At 39.9% G+C, this 22718-nt stretch overlaps 1 protein-coding gene across 4 annotated transcripts in view; it reads right to left on the bottom strand.

Moving 5' to 3' along the window:
• Positions 1 to 871: 871 nt before the first annotated feature.
• Positions 872 to 22718, bottom strand: part of ACOX3 (acyl-CoA oxidase 3, pristanoyl) — a 50103-nt gene continuing 28256 nt past the window's right edge. For all 4 annotated transcript variants that reach the window (XM_080373455.1, XM_080373454.1, XM_080373456.1 and 1 more), the window contains 4 exons: positions 20649 to 20823; positions 20084 to 20151; positions 19304 to 19390; positions 872 to 15686 (listed from right to left, as the gene is read on the bottom strand). In XM_080373455.1, the coding sequence (XP_080229581.1) occupies positions 15567 to 15686; positions 19304 to 19390; positions 20084 to 20151; positions 20649 to 20823 (450 nt within the window). In that variant the 3' untranslated portion in view covers positions 872 to 15566. The remainder of the gene's footprint in view (positions 15687 to 19303; positions 19391 to 20083; positions 20152 to 20648; positions 20824 to 22718) is intronic.

Here is a 22718-nt window from a genome sequence, read left to right as displayed (position 1 = left end):
TTAAATCTTCCATTTCTCCTGCATAACCCTCCACACCACAATGTATTCAACAACCTTTGGCCAATGTCCAGCTTGTGGACCAAGCCCAAGTTTTCCTCCCATCCTGCCTGACTTGTATCTGAGGAAGACCTACTTGTCAATGTTAGAGAATTGGCAGTTTTGGCAGGTTTTTGGGAGCTGGGGTTGTGCCCAGTGATTGGATCCACTGGGGACTGTATTTGTGAATGTTCCTGGTAGATGCTGACTAATGTGCACCTGCTGCTCAAACAGGTCCCAGTCAACATACTGGTTGTGGTCTGGGTTTGCTGCTGTTTCAGATGTGCTGATTCATTAGAGCCTCTCCCACTGCATGCTGGTGCCGTCTTCCCTTTTGTACTGTAACTGAGTCCAGGTCCTATCATCTCTAACAGCACACACATCCCAGGAAAACAAATCACCCTTCGTGAATCACCTCATAAGACAGGCATTTAAAAGTCCTCCACCTCTGGTGATCTGATTTACAGAGTTCTGGTAAATAAAGGAGCTGAATCATCATTTTCACAAAGGTTTAACTCTACATAGTCTGCAAAAAAACAGAGTAGAAAAAGATTTTTATAAATATACTGTACATGACCAGCTTTCCTGCAAAGCCAAAGACTAGGAGAGGTGCTCATCAGTAGGTCGAAGAAAGTTTGTTCCTTGTACGTATTAGTGTGTTCGTGCCTTCTGTGTACCTACATTGCTGGTCAAGCAGTTAAGTGTGGGGGCAAGGAAAAGTTCACCACGGGTGAAATTAAGGACACAGCAGTCTAAAATTTAGTTGAGGCCATGAGCAAGTAAGTATGAAGGCAGCTGCTGCACAGAAGAGTGCTGCAAATTCCTAGCAAACTCTCTGTGGTGTAGCTTTTTCACCAAACATTATCTCTTCATTTAATTAGTAGAATAAATTACAAGTAAAAGTTAATTTGACTTGTTTCTTCATATTCTTTTTCTCTATTTCCTTACTTCTCCAAAGAATAAAATTACTGTTGCAAAAGAAGCAATTGCAATGGCAGTTTCTCACTTGCTCTGATTGTAGGACTAAAGACAAACCAATGTCTGATGCTGATGATGCTGATGATCCTTCATGTCCTGCCTGTCCATTCAAACATTCCAATCAGCTGTGGCAAGTCCCGCCATCTTAATGCTTCTCTGCACTTAATGCTCCTTTGCTAATTGTTAAGCTCTCCAGAAATGTATTACTTCAGAGTTGATTAGTGAAATGCACAAACCAGTATTAGACTGAGATTATTCTAACTTTTAAACATAAAAAGTATCCAATCTGGTGAATATCAACTGATAGCACTTACAATTGCAGAAACTGGTGGAAACCCTGGCCAGAACCATAGCCTCATGTGATGCAATGATGCAGTGGACCACGCTCCTCCTGCTCAGCTTAAGCCAACCTTCAAGGTTGAACTTCACGTGCTGGGGGCTTTGCTGAGCACAGAAGGAGCTGGGACCCACGGACCAAGACTAAACTTCTGTTGTTGAGCTGTAGCTCTGCTCCTGATACCTTGGGATGCATGTAGGTCTAGTTTCAACAGCAGGGACTCCAAAGCCATTCTGAAGCAGACAGTAAAGACACTTCCCTGGGAAGAGCATTTCAGATATCTCAAGGTAAGGTGGTAGCTGCATGTTTTCCTCCCCTTCCCTGAATCAGTACTTAGAGAAAAGTGCCACCTCCTCACTGGTAGCACTGTTTTAAAGGCTCATCCTTGCCCATAGAGGAGGGCTGGAGCTCTGCAGTGTCCTGGCTGTTAACTGCCATCCTGAGTGAGGCTCCGAGCTGCAGAGAGGAGCAGGGGTTTGGATGTAAGTGCAAGTCCTGCACCTCTCCTGCTCATAATACATACAACTTCTTATATTTGTGCTCTTGGCATGTGATGCCTTTTTCACCCATAGCTGTGCCATGCAGTTTTGGGTAGTGTGATTAGAGTGAGTTAGTTTGGCACTTCAAAAATAGTCAGAATGAATACTGGCATGTTTAAAAGGCATACTAGAGGGTTTAGTTTGGGCCGGCAAACGGTTGTCCCACTGAAATGCAGATTTCTTGCTATAACTATTTCAAGGAAATATGTTTGTCTTCTGTGAAGTGGCTAAAAGATTTTAAGGACCATTTAATGATTATATACAGTCCAAGGAGATAAATAGTAAAACAGAAAATCAGCTTTTCAAGATTCAAGTAAATGTAGCATGCAGCAATGGTAATTTGGCACAGAGCTTACACAATAGATTTTGTTTTTTCTTAACAGAACAATAATTGAAAACTGACTTAGCCCCTTAAATAAACCATTGACAGCTGGGAAAATCAGCAGATTGGCCCGTTGTGCTTGTTTATAGTATATTTTGGCAGCAAGATAGTTGATGTAGTCTCTATAGGATGCAGCTATTATGTCTTCCAGATGTGCTTGACCTTTATCTTGGATAAAAAAGCATCTTGCCATAGAAACTATCAATTTATATACTCTTAGCCCAAGTCGTCGGCCCCTTTAAGATGCTGAAAAAGCCCTCTTTTGATGCTTATGCTTCCATTGCCATTCAGTACAGTTGCCTAACTTGGGAGTGCTTAGATTTTTCAACCATGAGTACATATTTTCAACTCAATGTGCCTGTAGAGCTCCTAATATGAAGAAGATCTGTAATACAGTAAGAGTTGCTCAGTCTTCACAGAGGGACATTTAGGAGGTCCTTCCTTGGTTAGCTGCTCACAGTGGGTGGAAGTAGAAAGAAAAATAGCAATAGCTTCTTCATGGGTTCCCTTTTATTTTTTACTTATGTGTACAGGACAATGCTACTGTTCTCTCTGGCTCTTTAGGGAAACTATATCAAACAGTTTCCAGAAAAAGAGTTAAGGTACAGACAGCTTAATGCTAACACGGCAAGTAGTTGGGAAGAGCACGGCTCACATCATACTCACGGAGTCGAGCAGGAGTCCTACCAATGCCATGCTTGCATCAATGTCAATTGTCCCACTGGCAAAACCCCAGCGCCAGAAAAGAAAGAAAAGGAGCCTCTGGCTATAAATGCACTTGAGTCAAAGGAAGATTTCCAGTACGTTAATTTGACTGTCTCAACAACTGTTGTGGCACTCAGACAGAGTGGCACAAGAGTAAAGTGAATAATATATGTCAGTGTTTGTGGGGAGGAGAATTAGGACATAGTGGAGTAGAGAGAACAGGGGGACTAGGACAAGAGGGGAGCTGTGGGCATGCTGGGCTTGGCTTGGTAGCAGAGAGGGAGAGGTTGAGAGGTTTGCATCAGGTTGAAGAGAAGACTTGTCTTAGCTGCAAATGAGGCAAGGCAAGATGTGGAGTGGCTTTTACTTGCTGTCACATGCTCAGGTCTCTAGGCTGGTAACTGAAGAGCCACGGCTCCCTGCCTCCCAGTGGTTTTATGGCATCTGTGTATCTGTGTAGCTCTGTACACCAGTTACGTGCTGGTGTAACTCTGCAACTGAATCTCTTGCTTTTCCTTTTCACCTACATCAGATGTGAGAACTCCTGAGCCAGAATACAAGTTCAGGGACAGAAAACCAGGGTGACACACTAGTTCAGATTGCCATGCATCCTGGTGAGTGCATCTCAGACACCCTCAGTGCTGCACTGCAAATCTTCCATGCTCCCATTTTCGCCATCACATGAGTCAGTATGTCTTGGCCTCCTGTGACCAGGAAGGCTTATAGATGTGTATCTGTCACCTCATCTGAGGCATAAGGTTCCCACAGGGACACCTCATTACGTGACTTTTTATACAGATGCCTTATGTTGGGATTTTATAGGGTTGGAAGGGCGTGTGACAGGGCAGACTAAGGTTACAGAAGAAGGAACCTGGCTGAAAGAAAGACTGGAGCCAAGCTGCAAAAGCTGGTGGCCCACCAGTATGGTCCACTAACAACAACGATGGATGCAACTCTGCCTTTTATATTGCTGTAGGATGGGAAGGCAAGCTTGTAGAAAAGTGGGGGTATACAAGTGGTGAAAAGAAGAGACAAGAGGGATTGAATAAAGTTCTCTAGTGTCCACAGTCCACCCAGAGGTACAGCTTTTGAGATCCTGTGACACAACAGTAAGCCAGTTTCAAAGGAGTAGGAGGATTCTGGAATGTAGTTTCTGGAAGACCACATAGCAGCATTTCTGCAACTGATTTTCTGAGTTGTTTGTGGGAAATTAAAAAAGAAATAAACCCATCATAATTGTTCAAATTGGATCAAAATTGCACACAAACCAGAAATCTTTTCAGCCTTCGTGGCTGTCTTCTGGCTCTTCTACTGAGCCAAAAAAGCCAGCTGGAAACACGATGGTGGTTTTTGAGATGTTGTTTCCTGGAGATAGGAATATTTTTAGGAGAGGTGATAGGCAAGGCAGAACTTTGCTTCATCATACTGAGCCACTGGTTTAATGTTATTAGAGGACACTGCTTGCTTACTTTCACGAAGCAGCAGCTCTAAACAGAGCTTTCTTCCTGCATTTAGCAGAGCCCCCTGAAAGGGATGAATTCTGTCTATAAATCCCTGTTTCTTTCACTGTTGAGGAAGACATAATGGTACACATGCCAACTTATCCATATTTGGGACTTTAATTGTTTCACAGTATCTTTAAATAATGAGACAAATCAGGGAAGGCAGTAAAGCAATATGGTAAAATGTATTTCATCAAAATAACCAAAATGTCAAAATAGCCAAAAATAAAATGGAATTTGACAAGTGGGAGGAGAAAACAGCTGTGTCAGTTGTTGCTTTGCTGCGTACACAATTTAATGCAATTATAAATCTGCTTCTGGTCACACTGTAGCATAGACAAAAAGGTTTTTCGCATAAGCTCTTCCTCTGCTTTCATTGGGAGTCCTCTTGAATCACAGGCTGCTTCAGTAATTTGGTAACATATGGTAAGCGGCGTTTATGGAGTGATGGTGCAGATGTTTCAGCCCAAGTCTCAGCAGATGCTCTTCTTGTCTGGATCATTGGGGATGGGCAGGTGCTGTCAGACCACATGGCCAGAGGCACTGGGTTCTGGCCATGCCTCATGCTTGCTGCTAGGAGGAAAACCACAACTGTGTCTTCTTTAGTACTCCTCTTGCAGCTCTTCCAAAATGCATACCATTGCTGCACAGATTTAACCCATACCTGTGATCTTTGCCAGATTTAACTGGTTTTACACCCCATCACTCACATAGTTCATGAAGTTTCAGGACCAAGAAACAAGACATTTCCCAATCTGTTAGACCAGCAGACAGCACGTGCCTATGGCCTGTCTGTACGCTATGGCTCAGCTAGAGGGTAACAAAGCAACTGCTTTCATGGAGCTGTTGCGGGGTCTTCTGCCCCCAGGTTCCCACAAGTCATGGGGTCAGCAGTGCAAATGCCTGGTGCTGTGGCAGCAGCTCCCTATGCACCAGGGGCTGCTCGATACTTCTTAAAGTCCCTGGCCCCTTCATGAGCTGAGAACCGTCGGCTCAGGGGCCACTGCTTACTATAGACTATTCAATGGTGGGGTTTTTTGTGTGCTTTAAATGTTGACTTGCTCGCTTTGCCACATGCATGGACAATAACCTGCATGAGACATGGCAGAGATTGTAGGTGCACTGTGTAGGGAAATGCATGAGGAAGAGCTTTAGCCAGAGTTTGCCTTTGAAGTGTGAAAAAAGTACAATGTAATTATTTAAAACACATTGCTTAAGTAATTAGAGAGGGTGTGTGCATCGAAACGTAGTTTGCATTAAACCTTCAAGCTTTTCAAAGCATTTATAGTTCACATAGCTATGTGTTAATTCAAAGACAATCTATAGTTCTGAATATTCTCATAGCAACCACAGATCAACAAATGATTTCCCTGGGCTATTTAGACATACCACTCCTATTAGGTCCTTTGATTTTTAATTAAAAGGAAATAGCTCTAAACATCTTGAAGTAATTAAAACAATAATATATTCTGTAGGATGCATTTGTTAAAGTAACAATAATTCCCCCACGTGACTTTATTACTCAAAAATATGACTGCAACTTCATTAGACAAAAGATTATCCATTTTTTTCATAAACTTAAAATGCAAAATATGCTCACAGTTCTGCTGCAATTCTTGATTGTAACAAGAGAATTCCCTCTCCCACATTTTACAATGTAACTCTTGAGATAATGATCTTATTAACCTTCATTATAACTCTGATTAATATCACATACCACAAATAGTTCCTTATTGTCTCTTGGACATTCATGATGCTTTCATAAGGAGTTGATTACTGTGGCAATGTTATGACTCTGTGTTAAAAAAAATACACACAAACACACACACACCCCCCCCTAGCTTTACACAATCATTTCTGGAAAAATTTTGATAAAAAGAAGTAACACCCAGAGGGAAAAGTATTTGACTCAGTATTCTTAAAAATTGTTTATTTTTGCATCTGAACACACATGCATGTATTGAGTTTTGTAACTAAGTATCTGTCTGTGTCTCTGTGTGTATGTGTGTGATATCTGTATCTTTAAAATTAAAATGTTGCAGCGTGTTGCAATGAACCACTGGACTGTAGAAGTTTTTAGAGAATAATATTATTCCAGGTGTTGCCTGGATACATATGGAAGCACAAAATAAACAAAAAATGCAACAGATGTAATTACTTAAAGTAGGGGTTTAAGGAGAGACTTCCACCGTGGATGAACACTTACTGTCAGCCAGTCTGGTCCCTACGTCCAAACTGCCTCTAAATTTTAAAACTCCTTCAAATTTTCTGCAAAAACTATTGACTACACTCTCTCTCTTACAGTAAAACTTACTCATAAAAGTATGTACCTATTATTTCCTCCTCTCTGTCCCTGGCAAATGCACCTCTGTCCTTATCAGGTCTGTGCCCAATACAAGAGGTTATTTGCACCTTCTCTGAGCACAGGACCTTGGCACTGTCCCTCGCTTTCCATGTCTTTCCACTGTCTTCTGTATTAGATTAAGAGTAAATCCTTGATCTTACTCTCAAGACTCATCATAGTGCAATCCTAATTCTGAAACCTTTCATGCACTGGTGGGATATTTACTCCTGCCTCCATGATGCCATCCTTGATGCCAAGTACTGGCTACCTATTTTCTCATAAGCTTCCTCCTTTCCAAATCAGGAAGCTCTCAGAAAAATTCCAGGCAAATTTCACATTAGCTTCTCTTACATCTCACCTTTAAACTCCCTTGACACCATGTTTATAAAAAAATTGGGTAAAAGTGGCAAGCTGTACATAGTGCTATCCAGTACTGACACATTGATTTGTTCATAGTGCACCTTTTCTTGCCTTCTATTTAAACTGAAAAGTTTTGGAGATATATTTGTGAGAGCTTTGTACAGCACTTAGGATGGTGGGACCCTGGTCTGTGATTTCCAATTTCATGGATTAAGTAAGCCCTCCTCCTCTCTCCAGAAAAACAGCCATGCCTGTCTGTTCCAGTATGCAAATTACAATTTAACATTGAATCTGTATTCAAAGAAATGTCAGATTTAAGGACTAACACAGATACAGTTAATCAGCATTCGACCAGATGACATCTTGAGTCACCTCAACTCATACGATGTAGGAACATCTATGACTGAGTCTGTATGGGACCTTCTAATTGTTTTTCTTTAACTACTGTTGCATCTCTGAATGGGAATTTGAATACATATGAGAGAATCATTCTGGTAATTCAGAGGTAACATGATGGTTCTGAGAAGTGGTAAGACACACCTCACTACTAATGATGATATTACCATGTTCCTCCCAAATAAAACAAACAATAATCAATCATGTTGCAAATTGAACATCTAAGGAATGTACTGTTCTGTAGAAATTTTTGCTCCTTAACCCCAACTGAAGCAAAATACAGCATGACTCTTTCAGCTCAGCTTTCTCAAGAAATTAAAAAAAATGAAAACCCAATTATTTTTCCCTTTAAAAATCTAAAATCCTGTCTTGTGAGATTAGCTGGTGAATCAAGTTTTGGATAATATTATTATGGGAGAAGTCAAGCAAACAGAAAGATGACTCAAACAGTTTCGTGCCAGGACTATTTCTTAACACAGAAGAAAATCATCCTGTAGTTGCATATGGAATCCTCCCACAATGAACAGGGAACCTGGCAACAGAAATAAAACTGCAAGTGCTCCGACTTTTGCTGTGGACCTGGCCTCACAGCTGAAGTATAATGGGGAGGCATCAGAAAAATGGACACTGAGGAGGAGAAACTATAGCATGGCTAAGTAATGCTGTGCCTATGTCCTTGCCTGTCAAAACAGACAACCTGATAGATAAAAAGGTAAAATTTTCTTTAATTCTCCCTCCTCATCAAAAAAAACACAAATTAAACCCCAAACAAAAAGTAAGCCAAAAACACAGAGGGAAATTCCCTGAGCACATGCTCTCCCTATAACCAAGACAGATTATGCAGGCTAAGAGTGGGTGTCCCCTGCTCAGAGTACAGCAGGATAGCACTGCACCACCTCCAAAGTGTCTTATGGTGATGGCCAGGGGGCCACCCTGGAACAGAGCCCACCTGTGAGACCACAGAGTGGCTCTGATTGGATCCAGGCTGGTGGGTTGTGCCTCGGATGAACAGTGCTGCGAAAAAAATATATGGTTTTCATCTGCCATAGAACATGGCTCAACTGCACGAGTATTCATGTGTTGAGTGAAGAACCGGGCTGCTGCTTGCTCAGTGTCTTGGGCACTTGTGTGTGTTTCTCCCACTGACCTGAGCTTCTGGCTGTGGGAGTTACCCACAGCTTTAGGACTGGAACAGTATATGCAGTTTCTGTGGAGCTGGCAGACATTCTTTTAATAAGAATTTGTAAAGAGATCAAAACAAGCACAGAAACACAATTACATCCTATATGTGTCAAAAATAAGTTTACAACTGGGAATACTCCCCAGGAGATACATTTTTCCTGGCTCCTCCATCACACTAGTGAAATACAGCCAGTGCTCAGCTCTGGACTTTGCAAACACTCATCATTGATAAACTACATGGAAAAAGCTAAATGTTTGTGTGGGCTTAAAAAAAAATCCTTAATTAATGACACTCAGAGAAGTACGTTTTTGGAGGGCAGTTCAAATGGCACCTTCTGAAAAGGAGATTTAAAGGATCTTGGTGCAGTATATAACAAAACCATAGACTGTTGTTTGGTCCTCGCAAATAATGCCTGTATATGCACACACTTTCCTTCACGGTAAACTATTTCCTTAAATCGCTCTCTAGTGATCAGACACAAATTAGATTTGTTTTGACATTCAACATTTTCTTCCACTTTTGGACAAGCTGTCGATACTGTAATAGCATCATATTTTAAGCTCCTCTTTGACATGCTAAACATTGAGTTTGCCCAGTTTCCTGTTTTACCACAGTTTTCTCTGACTTTGAAGTCAATACTGTTGCTCTTTTTTGCATCCTTTGCTGGTCTGTGCCCTGGAGAAGCAGTAGTCTGGCCCCTGGTTTCTGTGAGCACAGAGACAGAATAACTTGTAGAAATTCTCTTTTTTCCACAAGTTTCTATTTTCCAGGCAGGCTGGCATTTGGATGTGGCTTTTTTAAAAAAAACAGGGCTGGACAAGAAACAATCCCCTGATCATGTGGAGGTTGTAAGGATCTCACATTTTCTTATTCTTCCTGTGACTCTCCAGTAAGCTTTAAAAAACTTGTGATTCTCTCCCAAATACATCAGTGCAGGTCAGCTGTTGATGACAGCAATCAGCCTGTGCAGAGGGGAAAGCATTCACCTTGCCTCGGCTCCCTCTGACCCAGACTGACATAACCTCTATCCCTATATTTTTGAAGGAGCTGTTGTACACTTGGGTCAGCAAAACCAGGCTGGTTTAAACTTATGATTTCAGGCTATGCTGTATGTCAAGTCTGTTTTTACTTTTATTTACCAGTCCACCGATTCTGCACATTTTAATAAGGGATTTTACAATTACTTCCAGCTTGCCAAGGAAAATAAGCAATGGCAGGTCTAGGATTATCCTTAATAACATCCCTAAAGAACACATAATGATTTCTCCACTGATGGCTTTCTGAGATCTTGTCACTCAGGAAGTTCCTAATCCAATTAAAGTGTGTTTTACTGATAGAGTGCTGATTTTGTTATTCACAGTGTCATGAATAACTATGGTATCTTAGAGGTAAATGTGCACATACCATGTCACATATATAGAGTTTGAGAATACCTGGGAACTCCTCCAAGTATGAAATCAGATTTGTTTGGCAAATTCTACTTTCTGTAAAATTTCTGATTGATATTTATTGTATTACTATATGCTAAGTATTTTATTAGTTGAATCCTCCTTCAGGTTTTCCATTATTTTGCTTGTCATAGACTCATGTTCACCACTTTTTTGTCCTTTTAAAACACTGATGTGATATCCAGCAAACTCTAATCTGGTAGAATTTCTTTGATGCTCTTAAATCTAACAGAAATGAGTACGAGTAGGCCAGTCAGGTCTTCCTAGTCAAGCCTTCACAAACTTTTGTTGCCAGTTATATGGGTCTGCTGATTTTAAAGTGTTTACCATAATATGTGTTGCTTAACATCCTCCTGGGTCACTAAGGGACTAGAAAGCATTTTTTCACATCCTGGTGATAAAAGCCCATAAACACAGTGCAGAACCACTTGTTGACTACTTTCTTTGCCTCATTATAAACTATTTTATCATCACAGCTCATATTTTTGCTGTAGGGAATGATGTCTGTCTATAGATTCTTGGTTTGATTCTTACATTTTACAAAGATAACATATTACACCGTTAAAAGAGGTTCCATTCTCAGGCAATTGCTGTCTACTGCTTACGTACAGGCTGCTCCAAAAGACCTCGTGGAGGTGGTAGGGCCAGTACAGTAGCTGCTGTACAGCATACTGGCAGTAGGGCTGCTTTTCCTTAGAAGGTGTCCTGGCCCATGGATCACCTGTTGAAAGCATGAGGCGCGTGTCTGTCACAGTCACAGGTCTGACCAAGCTAGAGCTCCTTGCTGGTCTTTGCACGGGCTGTTTTCCAGCTCCTGATTGTTTCCCTGTGGCAAATACACTGCAAGCAATTGCCCTTCCAAACAGAATTGTCATTATGAATCCAGGCATTTTCTCTATCAAAGAACTTACAATTTAAAAATGTTATTTGCATAAAAGGAGGAATAGAGATGGATATGTAATGATGTGGCAAAAATGAGTTTCTAGCACAGCTATGAGTACAGGGAAGATGACAAGCAAGCGAAATGGGTTGGGGAGGGCACCCTGCAGATGGATGGAAGAACATGGGTGGGTGAAGATGGCTATTGCCCACCGATGCTGGGTCTTTGGAGTCTTCTGCAAATCTCAGCAGATGCTGGATACTAAAGTTGCCCATAGTTCCTAAACAAAAATGTAAAAAAAGTGTAAAATTTCTTCAGGAAATCCACTGGGAATTGTTCTAGCCATGCACTTGCTGGTCTATTCTTTGACACACAGCAAAGAAAATCCTGATGGAAACAGCACGTATTCAGGAGAGGTTCATGCTGGGGGAATCCTGAATAAACATAACCAGACTGCAAAAAAAAAAAAAAAAAAAAAAAGGGAAAGAAAGAGGCAAGGTAGGCAGCCAAACTGTTGCTCTCAGCAAAAACTGCATTCGTCTCTTTCTGCTTCTGAAAGGAAACGATGCGGAAGGCTCCACTTGTGTTTGATAAACCTGTGACTTGACTTGCTTGGAGAAGAGTGAAGCTTTATGCTTCTGTTTCTCCTGGCAGCGCTGTGGGCAGCCTGCGGTGATCACAGCTGACCTTCGCCTGGTGGGTCTGTCTGCCTCAGATTACACTATCACGGGTGCCTCATGCAGGGCGCTCCCCCTTGCTCGCGGCCTCCTTAGGCCACTGAACCGAGCTAAACTGATCTGGAGCCTTACCCTGATCTCAGGCTAATGAGCACTGGGAATGACAAAAGACGGCGGAGGCCTGTGCAGGTACAGTGCTACAAGAGGACACGCGGGCCTCTGCGATGTCCATATGGCTGCATCTGAGAGCGCCGTCATGCTGGTAGCGTGTGCTAGCATTAAACCACCACTTGGGTTTGAAAACACATTAAGTCAGTGAAGAAAATACATGAATAAAGGCAAACAGAAGAGGAACTTGCTACTCTGCAGACAGAACACATGATAAATCATTTATTACAGTGGGAAAGAGGCTTTCAGATGGACATGGCAGCATATGACTCTACTTACCTCTGCAAAAAGTAAGCAACTCTGGAAACCTGTATTCACAGAACTGCAGCTGTGAAGGTGGTAAAGCTTCCACCTAAGCCTTTCTCCTGACACCAGCACTCCTACAAAAGCTGATGTGAAATATTCATTAATTTATCCTGCCACATCAGCAAGGGAGGTGTGTACGTTCAGCGTCCTAATGCACATGAACAATTTGCTTTCCTGTTACAAAAGAGCTTTTTTGCTTTAACCAACTCACATCAGCAGAATCATCTCATCATAGAAGATTGAAATACCCTTGGCAGGTAGGTGGTCTGACAAAGTCTCAAAGAAGAAAAATGCCACTATCCAGGAGACAGGGCACAGGGGAAGCCATGGGTTGGGGCTTTTCCAGGCCTACTTGGGGTCAACTTTCTGGTGCCTTCACATGGCAGATTGAAAGGACACATTCCCAGAGCCAAACTGTTTTGGACTGAAGCTATTAGACAGCCTTTGACCCAGCTCCCCAACAAAGTTAACATGACATATCCAACTTTATTTGGCATTTGAACCCGGAGGGAAATGACTTTCTGTTCTGCCAGAGGCCTCTTCTATTTAATGTCCTATGAAGAGGAACAAACTGCATATAATAATGACATCTTGTGGTAGTTGTTGAATTATTGCCCTATGATTTAGTAGATAAATGGATGCCAAATTTCATGACATCTTTCTCCATGCCGCAGCTCTGCAAGTTCATACTTAAAATTTCTGCTGCTCTGAGGAGCAGGATGTAGAAGACATCTAAAACCTTATTGTTGACTTCAGAGGAAAAGGGTATTTTGCTCATTTGATTACACAGGTCTGGCTTAACACACAGGGCAGAAATTCATAGTCATAACTGAGTAAAGAATTGTTACCCAGATATTCATACAGAAAATACTAGTTTTGATAATATTGAGGGCAAAGTGGCTCTGGCCCATAGATTGAGCCTGCCTTCACTGTGCTATGGCTTTGTGCTGGGTGTGGGAGTAAAAGGAGATAGCCTTTGCTGGCAGCATATAAAGCCCAACAGCTGCTGAACACCTGCACAGCTTGCAGAGTCTTGGTGAACAGCCACCATCACCCCACAGCTGGGGGTGCACAGATGTGTGGCGTTGTAATGAGTAAATTTCCAAAGCCTCACAGTGCCCCTGCTTTGCTTTTACTTATTCTGGCTTTGGTGCTTAGGTCTCTAACTCCTGCCATTGACTGTGTGGGTATCTGAGGATCCCACGAAGCTCTAAGCTTAGTGCAAGCTGTGTGACACAGCCCATAACCACAACATTTTACCGAGTATCCCACTTTGTCTGCCCATAACCACGTTCTTGCTGCTGCACTCTGCAGTGCTTGCTCTACTCAAAGTTAGCAGCTTTTCAGAACACACAGCACGCTTCCCTGCCTGTTTGTAGAATCCTTATCAGCACAGAGAGACTCAGCTTTTATCAGGGAGTTTGGATGTTGACTAAATAGTCAAAATAAATAAGATTAGCAGGAATAGTTTAGGGATATATTTCTACAGAGTGTCTGACTTATCCTGTCGTGTTTGGTGGGTACTTTGGGGCTCACTGTCTTTGGTTCTGTTCTACTGTGACAGCTGATTTCTCAGGGGTCTTTTTTGCGCAAAGGTGGCTTAAGATACATACCAAACACCTTCGTTTTTTCTTCTAGGCTACAAATGTCTCATAAATAGACTTACAGTTTATATGCAAGATTTACATACAGCTGTTTGCCAGCTGTGAGGAAGGAGGCAGGAAAAGACCACATCACTTAGGAAGAATTCAAAGGTGATGGTGAAATCACATGTGTGTAGGACAGTGAAATAATGCCAATGATCAATTGATAGTACAGAATGTGGACTGACAGATCAATGCTACTGATGTCTGCATTTTATGCAGTGGGGCATCTCTTCCCCATTTGCCTTTTTCACTGTCAGAGATCCTGGTGTTCACACTGGATATTGGGCATAATGTGCTCTGCCTACTTCATTCAGGTCTGCACAAATACAAGCAGGAGACACTTGCTGGATTCCCTACTGATTTAGAAAATAGATGAAGATAATCATGAGACTTCATGATTCCATAATATCCAATGATAGGTATTTAGCTGCATTGATCTGTTCTTTTTCCACGGGACGTTGCCACCTATTGGACGTTATTAAAAGAGGCAAAACAGTTCAAAGAAAATAAACACTTTATTCTGGGATTTTTTCAGCAAAGGCAGCTAAAGTTTTGACTGTTGCCTACAGTTCAATAGCTAGACAAACAGCTTCTATTGGGGCATCCTGAATTATGCCATAATTCATATAGCTCATTAGAAGAGAGGCAGAAAAAGAACAGGCAACACTTATCTCTGGCAAAGAAAATGAAGTTCAGAGGAAAAAAAAATGCAGGTAAGGTTTAACAAGATAGTTTTTATCCATTTTTACAATGGGATGATAAACAACAGTTTTAGCATTTTTGGGGGTTTGTTTGCTTGTTCAGTTTTTTGTACTGAAGTGTGTTGAGGGTGATCATCTTTCATTGACCTTGAACTTGTGGTGGTAAAATTATTAAAATTTAGGATTGAGAGGTCTGACTAAGAAATTATCTTTACTAAAAGAACATTCCTCTGGACTAAAAGCTAACAACTTTTAGATTGGTTCCAACTTCCCACTTCTGAGGTAAGAAAACACTCTGCCACTAACACAGGCTCCATCAAGAGCCATCTCTTCATAATGTTATTTACTGTTTGATTCCTTAGAACTGCGGCAGTTAGCAAGCTACCTAAGGAGTCTTTTCCTCCAGGGAAGGATACCTGGCTTTGATAACATTGAAGTGAATGCTTTTCCTCACCTTTTCCTCTTTTTTCCTCAAACAGCATACAGGTTGGGTCTTTGCAAACAGTTGGCTGAGAACAGGCCAGCTGCGGGGGAGATACTCTCTCAATGTTCTCTCACTATGATCACAGTTAATAAAGCTTCTGTCTGGCCTGTCCTAAATTGTTTTTGCTTTTGTTCAAATTATTCATAACCCCTGGTGGGAAATATTTTTTAATCATTTAACTTCTGTAATATGACAAGTAAAGACAAGAGACTGATTGGAACATTTCTTTTATAGAAACTTTGTAGTGATCATAATAAATCTTCATATTTTGTATATAATTGAGTAAATATGAATAGTGTTGCTTTTGCTCCTGTCACTATGTTAACAGTCCTTGAGACCAAGTTGGACTTGATTTCAAAGTTATTTTAGGACTTGGCACTTCTCTATGAAAATTTCTTTCATTTGCAGTGTTTGACATATGGTCTCATTTCCTCCTGATGTTTGAAACACAGTATCCATCTCAGGCCCATCCAGCTTCTTACAAGTTGCTTGGTTTACAGTCTTGACTTCAGCCTGCATGTAACAGGTTTATTAATACAAAATTCTGCCCACCATGAAGGTCTGTTCAGAGCTTTGCTGCCTTGAAGGATCTCTGCCCACATATTTTTATATAACTGCAAAATGATAATAAAAATAATTAATTCATACACAAAATAAATCAAAGTTCTGCAAGATAAATCATGTAACTTATTGGTTGAAATGAGATTGTGATTGAATTTCTAGATAACAAATGTGAATAATTATGAACAGGCAAGAATAAACACATAGATAAATCACAAAATGTCAAAGTACCATAAACGTCAGATACCCGTGTAAATAATCTAGACCACCTTTGGCATTAAGAGCAGGAAACCAGCAACCTCTATAATTTATTGTTTGAGTTGTATTATCAAAGGTAGAAATATGGAAACAAGGTCATATTATGCTAATCTTTGTTCTGTCCAAACCTGAAGACTGTGTCTGAGAGCACTTGTGCATATCTGGTTTTACCTTATTTCAACACATTTCTGGAAAGTAACATAACTTCTCTACCAGATGTGAGCTGTTCAATCTGAGCATAAGAAATTCTCTCCTAAGCGGACTGTTAATTCACTATCTTCATCAATGTACAATTTTATGTGGAATAGTTTAAAAAGAAGTACATGGGAAGTACACTTTGCAAAAGTATAATTTTAGCAATATTTGGCAGTTCATAATTAACTGAAGCTTAAAACAGAAAGAGGAGGAAAGGAAGGCCATATTTTTAGCAGTAAGTTAGAGAAGAGTGTAATACAATATTAATGTAGTATAAAAGCAGTCAGCAATGTAAAGTGAAAAGCCTTTCCTCTACATCAAAAGATGGCTTCGCCCTATATATTTGCGATGATTTAAATAACTATTGAAATATAATATATTTAATACTAAATATATTTTTACCTTGATTACGTGGGTTAGTGTTATTTATTCCATTCCAAGTATGCCTTAATATTGTCTAACAATTATAAATTAATCTTAAATTAAATGTGGTAATAACTTTGCATACTTAAGCTGACATTGTCAAGGCTTGTATGGGGAAATGATGTCCGCATCATAAAAGTTTCTTTTGAAGAGAATCTGAATTCTTACTTAGGGCTTAAAACTGCCCATAACAGCTATGAAAACTTTTCTTCTGCCCTGATTATGATCTGTGGCTCATGGTGCAAGGCACTCCACTGCAGTACAACACAGGTTATCCTGAATTTAATTTATTTTCCTGTTTTGCTTGGATAATCTAGGCTTTACCATACTGTAATTTTTACTAAAATGTTTGCATTGGTTTTTAGAAGTTGCAAAGATAGCAATGAATATAGAATTAAATATAGACAGCCAGGAAAGCTTTATTAATTATTTTCTTTGAGTGAGGGATTGGCAGCCTTTTTCAAATTTCAGTTGAAAATATTTACACAAGTTGAAACCCACAGACTTAGAGGCAGTTCAGAAAACCTTCCTGAATTCTGCAGAACATGCATTAGATATCGCTGCTTGAAATTATTTTCTCAATATGACTCAATGAATTTACAAAAACCTTAACAAATATTTAGTACACAAGGAAGTCAGCAGTTCTTAGTCTTATCTGTATGTCTCACAGACTATATTCCTAACATTCATCTCTAATATTAGTAAGCCTCTGTGGCTTCAGTATTTGTGTGAGCTAAAAGCTAGCCAAAGAAGAGCTAGCCAAATCCGTTACATGACAGTTTCATCAGCTGCTAAGAAATCTCCAGCTGACTGCTATAAAGGGGGTAGTATTCTAGGAACGGATCACTGTGTACTTGCACCATATTTTATATTCCTGCCCATAGCATCTGCTCACAGCGTCTGTTAGAGACAGAATAATGGGTGAAAATAGGCTTTTGGCCAATACAGATATTCTTAACGTTCCCACAGATGATGTTCCTTCTCTTAGGGTTACCTTTGGAGCTTCCCTCCCATGACCTCTTTCGTTCATTTAATCCTCTAAAATCTACAGAAATGGAAACAAAGTTTCTAGTGATGATTATAATCCTATTGTTGAGATGGCTGGGTATCTAGAGCTAGCCTTTCCTCCTTCATTTGTAGAGACTGTGTTACCAAAGTAATCATTCTCTTAGATCAGTGTCTTGTTAGAAACATCTGGGCTGCCTTCTGTATTGCTTGATCACCATGGGAACAATGGATGACTTTAGACATGAAGACACGGAGAACATTGAAAAGCATCAAGTACACTTGACTCAGCAATCCTGTCAAACTTCCTGGCGGTCTCCCCAGGCCCTAGTGGTTCTCTACAGGGTCTATCCACACTAAAACAAACTACTGTACTAAGACACTAGTCTCTACATAATAGTTATCCCACAGCTTGGCCCTGCTGAGTAGGGTTGGCCAGCAAGCAAGAATTTTGGTTTGCTGAGACTGGAATGAAATACAGCTCTTTAAATATGTCAAGGAAAAAAATAAACCAGAGACAAACCACGACTTAGTATAGCCAAATCCATGGTGCACCCACATCCTGAATCCTGCTTGTAGGTCTGGTTATGACACCTCAGTAAGAATAATGCAGAACCAGGAAAGATACAGAGAAGGAAAACAAGGCCTGTGAGAGGAACGAAATGGCACTCCCCAGACAGTCAATGTATATGGACCAAGACTAAGTAGCATTTTTTCACAGTACTCATAATTAAATTATGGAAATTATGAGGTCATTCATGGAAGCCAAAAGACAGCTGCATTTGAAAATAATGGGAAAAAATAATGGAGGATAGATACAACTGTGGCTATTAAACAGAATGACACAAATACAGCCTATGGCATGAGATACCACTTAAACCACCAATTGCCAACTGCTGAGACACTAGGGAAAGAACACCTTGATATTTCATCTGTATCACACACAACGGTGTTTCATGGCCAACCTCCTCTGCCAGTTACAGATTATCCTGTGAACTGGATCCAGTACGGCCATTCTTATGCTCTTAACTCAGCTCTTGCCTTGTGTAATTTAGACTACACAAAAAAATATCTCTCAGCCTTAACAAAGATGGATTATATATTCATTAAAGGAAGGTGAGATGCTGACATAACAGCATCCTTCAAATCTGTATTAACATTTCTGAGATTGCTTGGGTAATGCTGTACCTTACACTGGTTAATACAAGATAGTCTTGTCATATCCTAGAATTCCCACTGGATAAACAGAATTTTCAAAAAATTGTGCAGTTTCTGATACAATTTTTAACTGGAACAAGTTTTACATTTTCTTTTATCTTAGTAAAATAAAAATTTTATTAAGAATAAAAATAAAGAAATAATTTCTACTCCACTTAGATGCACATCAGACAAACTTAGTGATGTGAATACCAGTAAAGGTAGTAAAAGCCTTAGGCAGAGAAGAAGTATACCTTACTACCTTTCCAAGGTATTAAGCAATATACTAAAGACATGTTACTCCTGAAGGAATTTTAGGAAATGGTATTGTTTATATTTTTTGTGTTCAGCAGCAGAGACACCCACAAGAGCAAACTAGAGCAATACTGTATGAGTTTCCCATTGAAGCCTGTCTCCAGCAAATGCAAAATGTAATTTTCTGCTGACATCAGTTTAAGTCTGGCACTTTCCACTGAAATGGTGTCTTCCTTTTCTTTTGTAGCTGTGAAGTATCTTAAATATGTTATGGCTATTTATGGGCAATACCCTTCTTAATGATGAAACTGCCAGATCTTAAAATGGGTTTTCTTACCTCTCCACTAGCTTTACCAATGGGAGAGTTGAGAATGAAGTCAGGAGGAGCAAAGACATCAACCAGGGCAACCGCATCATCTTTCAACTGTTTAAAAACAAAAGACATAAATTTGGCAACTTCTATAGCTGTCTATGGCTACCTGTGAACTACAGAGCAGCATAAAGATTATTTTCATAAAGTATCAGCTATTGGTAACTTAAGAGAAATCCACAATAAGGAGTCTAGATTTATTTTGCTTTTTTTCCTCCCAGGGTAATTGCCAAAAGACACTGTATTTTAAATGTTTTCCACCTTTGCTTATGAGTTTTAAAACACAATTTAACCAAGACGGCACCATTTACATACATAAAACCACCTATTCTTGAACTTGAAAAACATAACATCCAGATTCTTCTCTGAACTTTTGCTTACCTGTGGAGAATATAATCCAGTTTGAAAAGTGTTTGTGTTGAGAAAAAAAAAATCATGAGCTAACACAGTAATGAAATAAATAGAACTGGACTGCAGCATTTCACTAGCTTTCCACTGAAGACTGCAAGGTCACAAAGGATAGAGTGTGATTTTGTAAGATATATTGGTTTTCAATTTTTGGTAAATAAACTAGGACTAGATTTACGGTCAATGAGTTACTAAACTTTACATGAAGTTATTCAGAAACGATTAATCTAATATCCTGCTAATTTACCCCCAGAAGCACAGAATAACTGACATATCTCTTCTTTAGTATTTGTATATTATATTATTATTTAATCACAACAAATAATATTCAAGGCTTACCCTGTAGCAGAGCTCCAGAATAGCATTCTGAATAAATCTACCAGCTTGTTCACCTGAAGCATAGCCACCTGCAAACACATTCACAAAGAAGCTTATACCAGTAAAGATTACACTGGTACAATCCTTTTACAAAGGAGTTTACCAGTTCAGTATTCAAGGGACTAAACAGGTGCTCCTGTGTAATTAATTGGATTGACGGTCTTTCACTAATGAGTTGCCTGCAAAACCATTAATCTAAGACATTTGGAGCCTTTTGCATTAACAAGCTACACTACAGCATCTTACTGCCTATCCTCCACCCTCTCCCCCAAGCACTGGACCACAGCAAAACTTGTGAGCTCTCCATCATCTCTGAGCTAAACCAGAGCCTTTTGGGTTAATCTGTCTCTCCAGATTCCTGCTCCTGAAAGTTTGCCCAGAACGACTTTTTTTTTTTTTTTTTTTTTATGTTACACAGGCAATAAGAAAATGCTCTAATCTAAATTCTAATTAGTATTTCCTCCCCCTGCCAAGTTAGGACTGTTAGAAAGTGACAGGCGCAATGTATTGAGGGAGCTGATCTCACCTTGGTAGAGCACGGCCAGGTGTTTACTTAAAGACCAGAGTCCATACAAAGCACTGAGATTCTTAAGCACTGGCTGCAGGGTAGGTGGTATGTTGGGATCATGAGTGTAGTCATGATATCTTTGTAAGACTGTTTGTTCAATAAAAGCAATGGCTAATGATCGACAGTAGTACACCTTAGGAAACAGAAAAGAAGGACACTGAGTAACAAAATATAAGGAACCAGTCCTCAGGTGGTGCAAAATGGCATTGCTCTGGTAAAGTTAGTGGAGATCTGTTGATTTAGATCTGCTGATCTAGCTTAAGATTAAAGAAAGTCTAAGAAAAAACTCTAGGAGAAAACTTTCTACCATGTCTCTGCAAAAGTTAGTCACAAAATGCCTCATTACATGCCTCTTGAAAATAAGATCCTAATTTTCCACTGTGTTCCAGTTTGGGTACTCTCTTATACCAAAGGGAGCACAGATTGTATGCCTGTTACTACTGTAATTTGGCAGTTGCCCCCAGACTGTATAGGATCTAGTAGCTACATCAGACAGAAGACCACACCAAAATCAAGTCAGCTGACTTTAGGATCATTAATAAACTCATATAACTCTAAGAAGATAACGGTAGGTTTACATGTGTTTAACATTATGCAGAGTTTTATAAAGACAGTAAAATCTTCAAAGTGCTTCAGTAACCTATTGAAAACTTATTAGAGTCCCTTCACATAATAAATAAAAAATCTGATCATGTTAGCATGAGTGGATTCTGTTTATGGATTGAAATAGATTGCAATATGTTTTGAAAGATCCATCTAACTAATCCTTGCCAACTATCTGATCAGAAAGGCAAGTCAGCAGTTACTGTTAATACAGAGTATAAAACCTGAAGTGATTGTACTCACACAGGAACACTTGCCAACTTTTATATACTTCACCTTTGCTGTATCACGGCATAAGTCCTGCCATGAAATAGACTGCTGACAAAAACATTTTAGTTGCTGAACATAAGGGGAAGATGAAACCATTGCTGTTGTGGTTGATTTACTGCAATGCTGTAAACCGGCGTTTGTTTTTAGCCCATTTGTTCAGGGCTTTTTTTAATTTAGAATTAGTTGATTAGTTTTTTTCTTTTTTCTTTTAAATACCTGCATCATCCTTGCATTTAAATCCACTGTTGCATTTAAAAAAGGGATATTCCAAAGGTTACTGCCTCTCTCTTTATAGCTATTCAGTGGCATATTTATTCCAAGCTCAGATACAAGTATGAACTGCAAAATACACATCTGTTCTCTGCAGGTTTAGGGAGGACTTCCCCCTTACCAGAAAGGACATTTTTAGATATGAATATCAATTCCCTAGTGAGAATGAAATAAGTCTTAACATCACAAATAGAGCATTAAGAATTATTTCCCTGTTCTCCCCTATAATTCCATTTCTATTTCCTCCTTTACATTTGCTTGCACTTCTCTATTGTTTCTATCAAGCTATCCCCAAACCAAAATAACTGAGGGATGGATAGGCGAGGAATCTCTTCCAGATCTCCTATAGCAAGAACAAATATTATATATTAGTCAGCCACTGGGCTGACAGAAAAGTGCTTCTTCATGCCCAGAAAGTTTTAAAGCAAATACGTACATGTCTTTAAAGCATAACTTGTAAATCATTTTCAGATGGTTTTGAGGCATGAATTTAAAATAAAAATTCCCATTGTCCTGAAGATGAATTGCAGGGAGAAAAGAAAACCTAATGACCTCGGGTATTTCAATACCTATCTCAAAAGCAGTTATATGCCTATGTATCTTTAAAATTTAGCATATTTGAACATAGAAGAGAAGAGAACCTTCACACTTCTCAGGAAATCATTCTCTCTAACACACTGACCCAGGCACCAGCCTCCCAAGAGATGGCCAACTGACAGGCAATCAGACTTGAATTTTTGGCAACTCCTGTTCTGAATTTGACCCTGAAAAGTTTCTCTAATAAGGTGCTTCTAGGGTAAAAATGGAAAAGATTTCCTCCACTCTACCAGTGGTTTCACACAGATCATCCCCTGTTTAAGCTAGGCTGGCTCCTTCTAGGTGAAG

The sequence above is a fragment of the Falco punctatus genome, assembly GCF_963210335.1.
Source record: "Falco punctatus genome assembly, chromosome: 1".
NCBI lineage: Eukaryota > Metazoa > Chordata > Aves > Falconiformes > Falconidae > Falco > Falco punctatus.
This window is presented reverse-complemented; position numbering and strand designations above follow the sequence as displayed.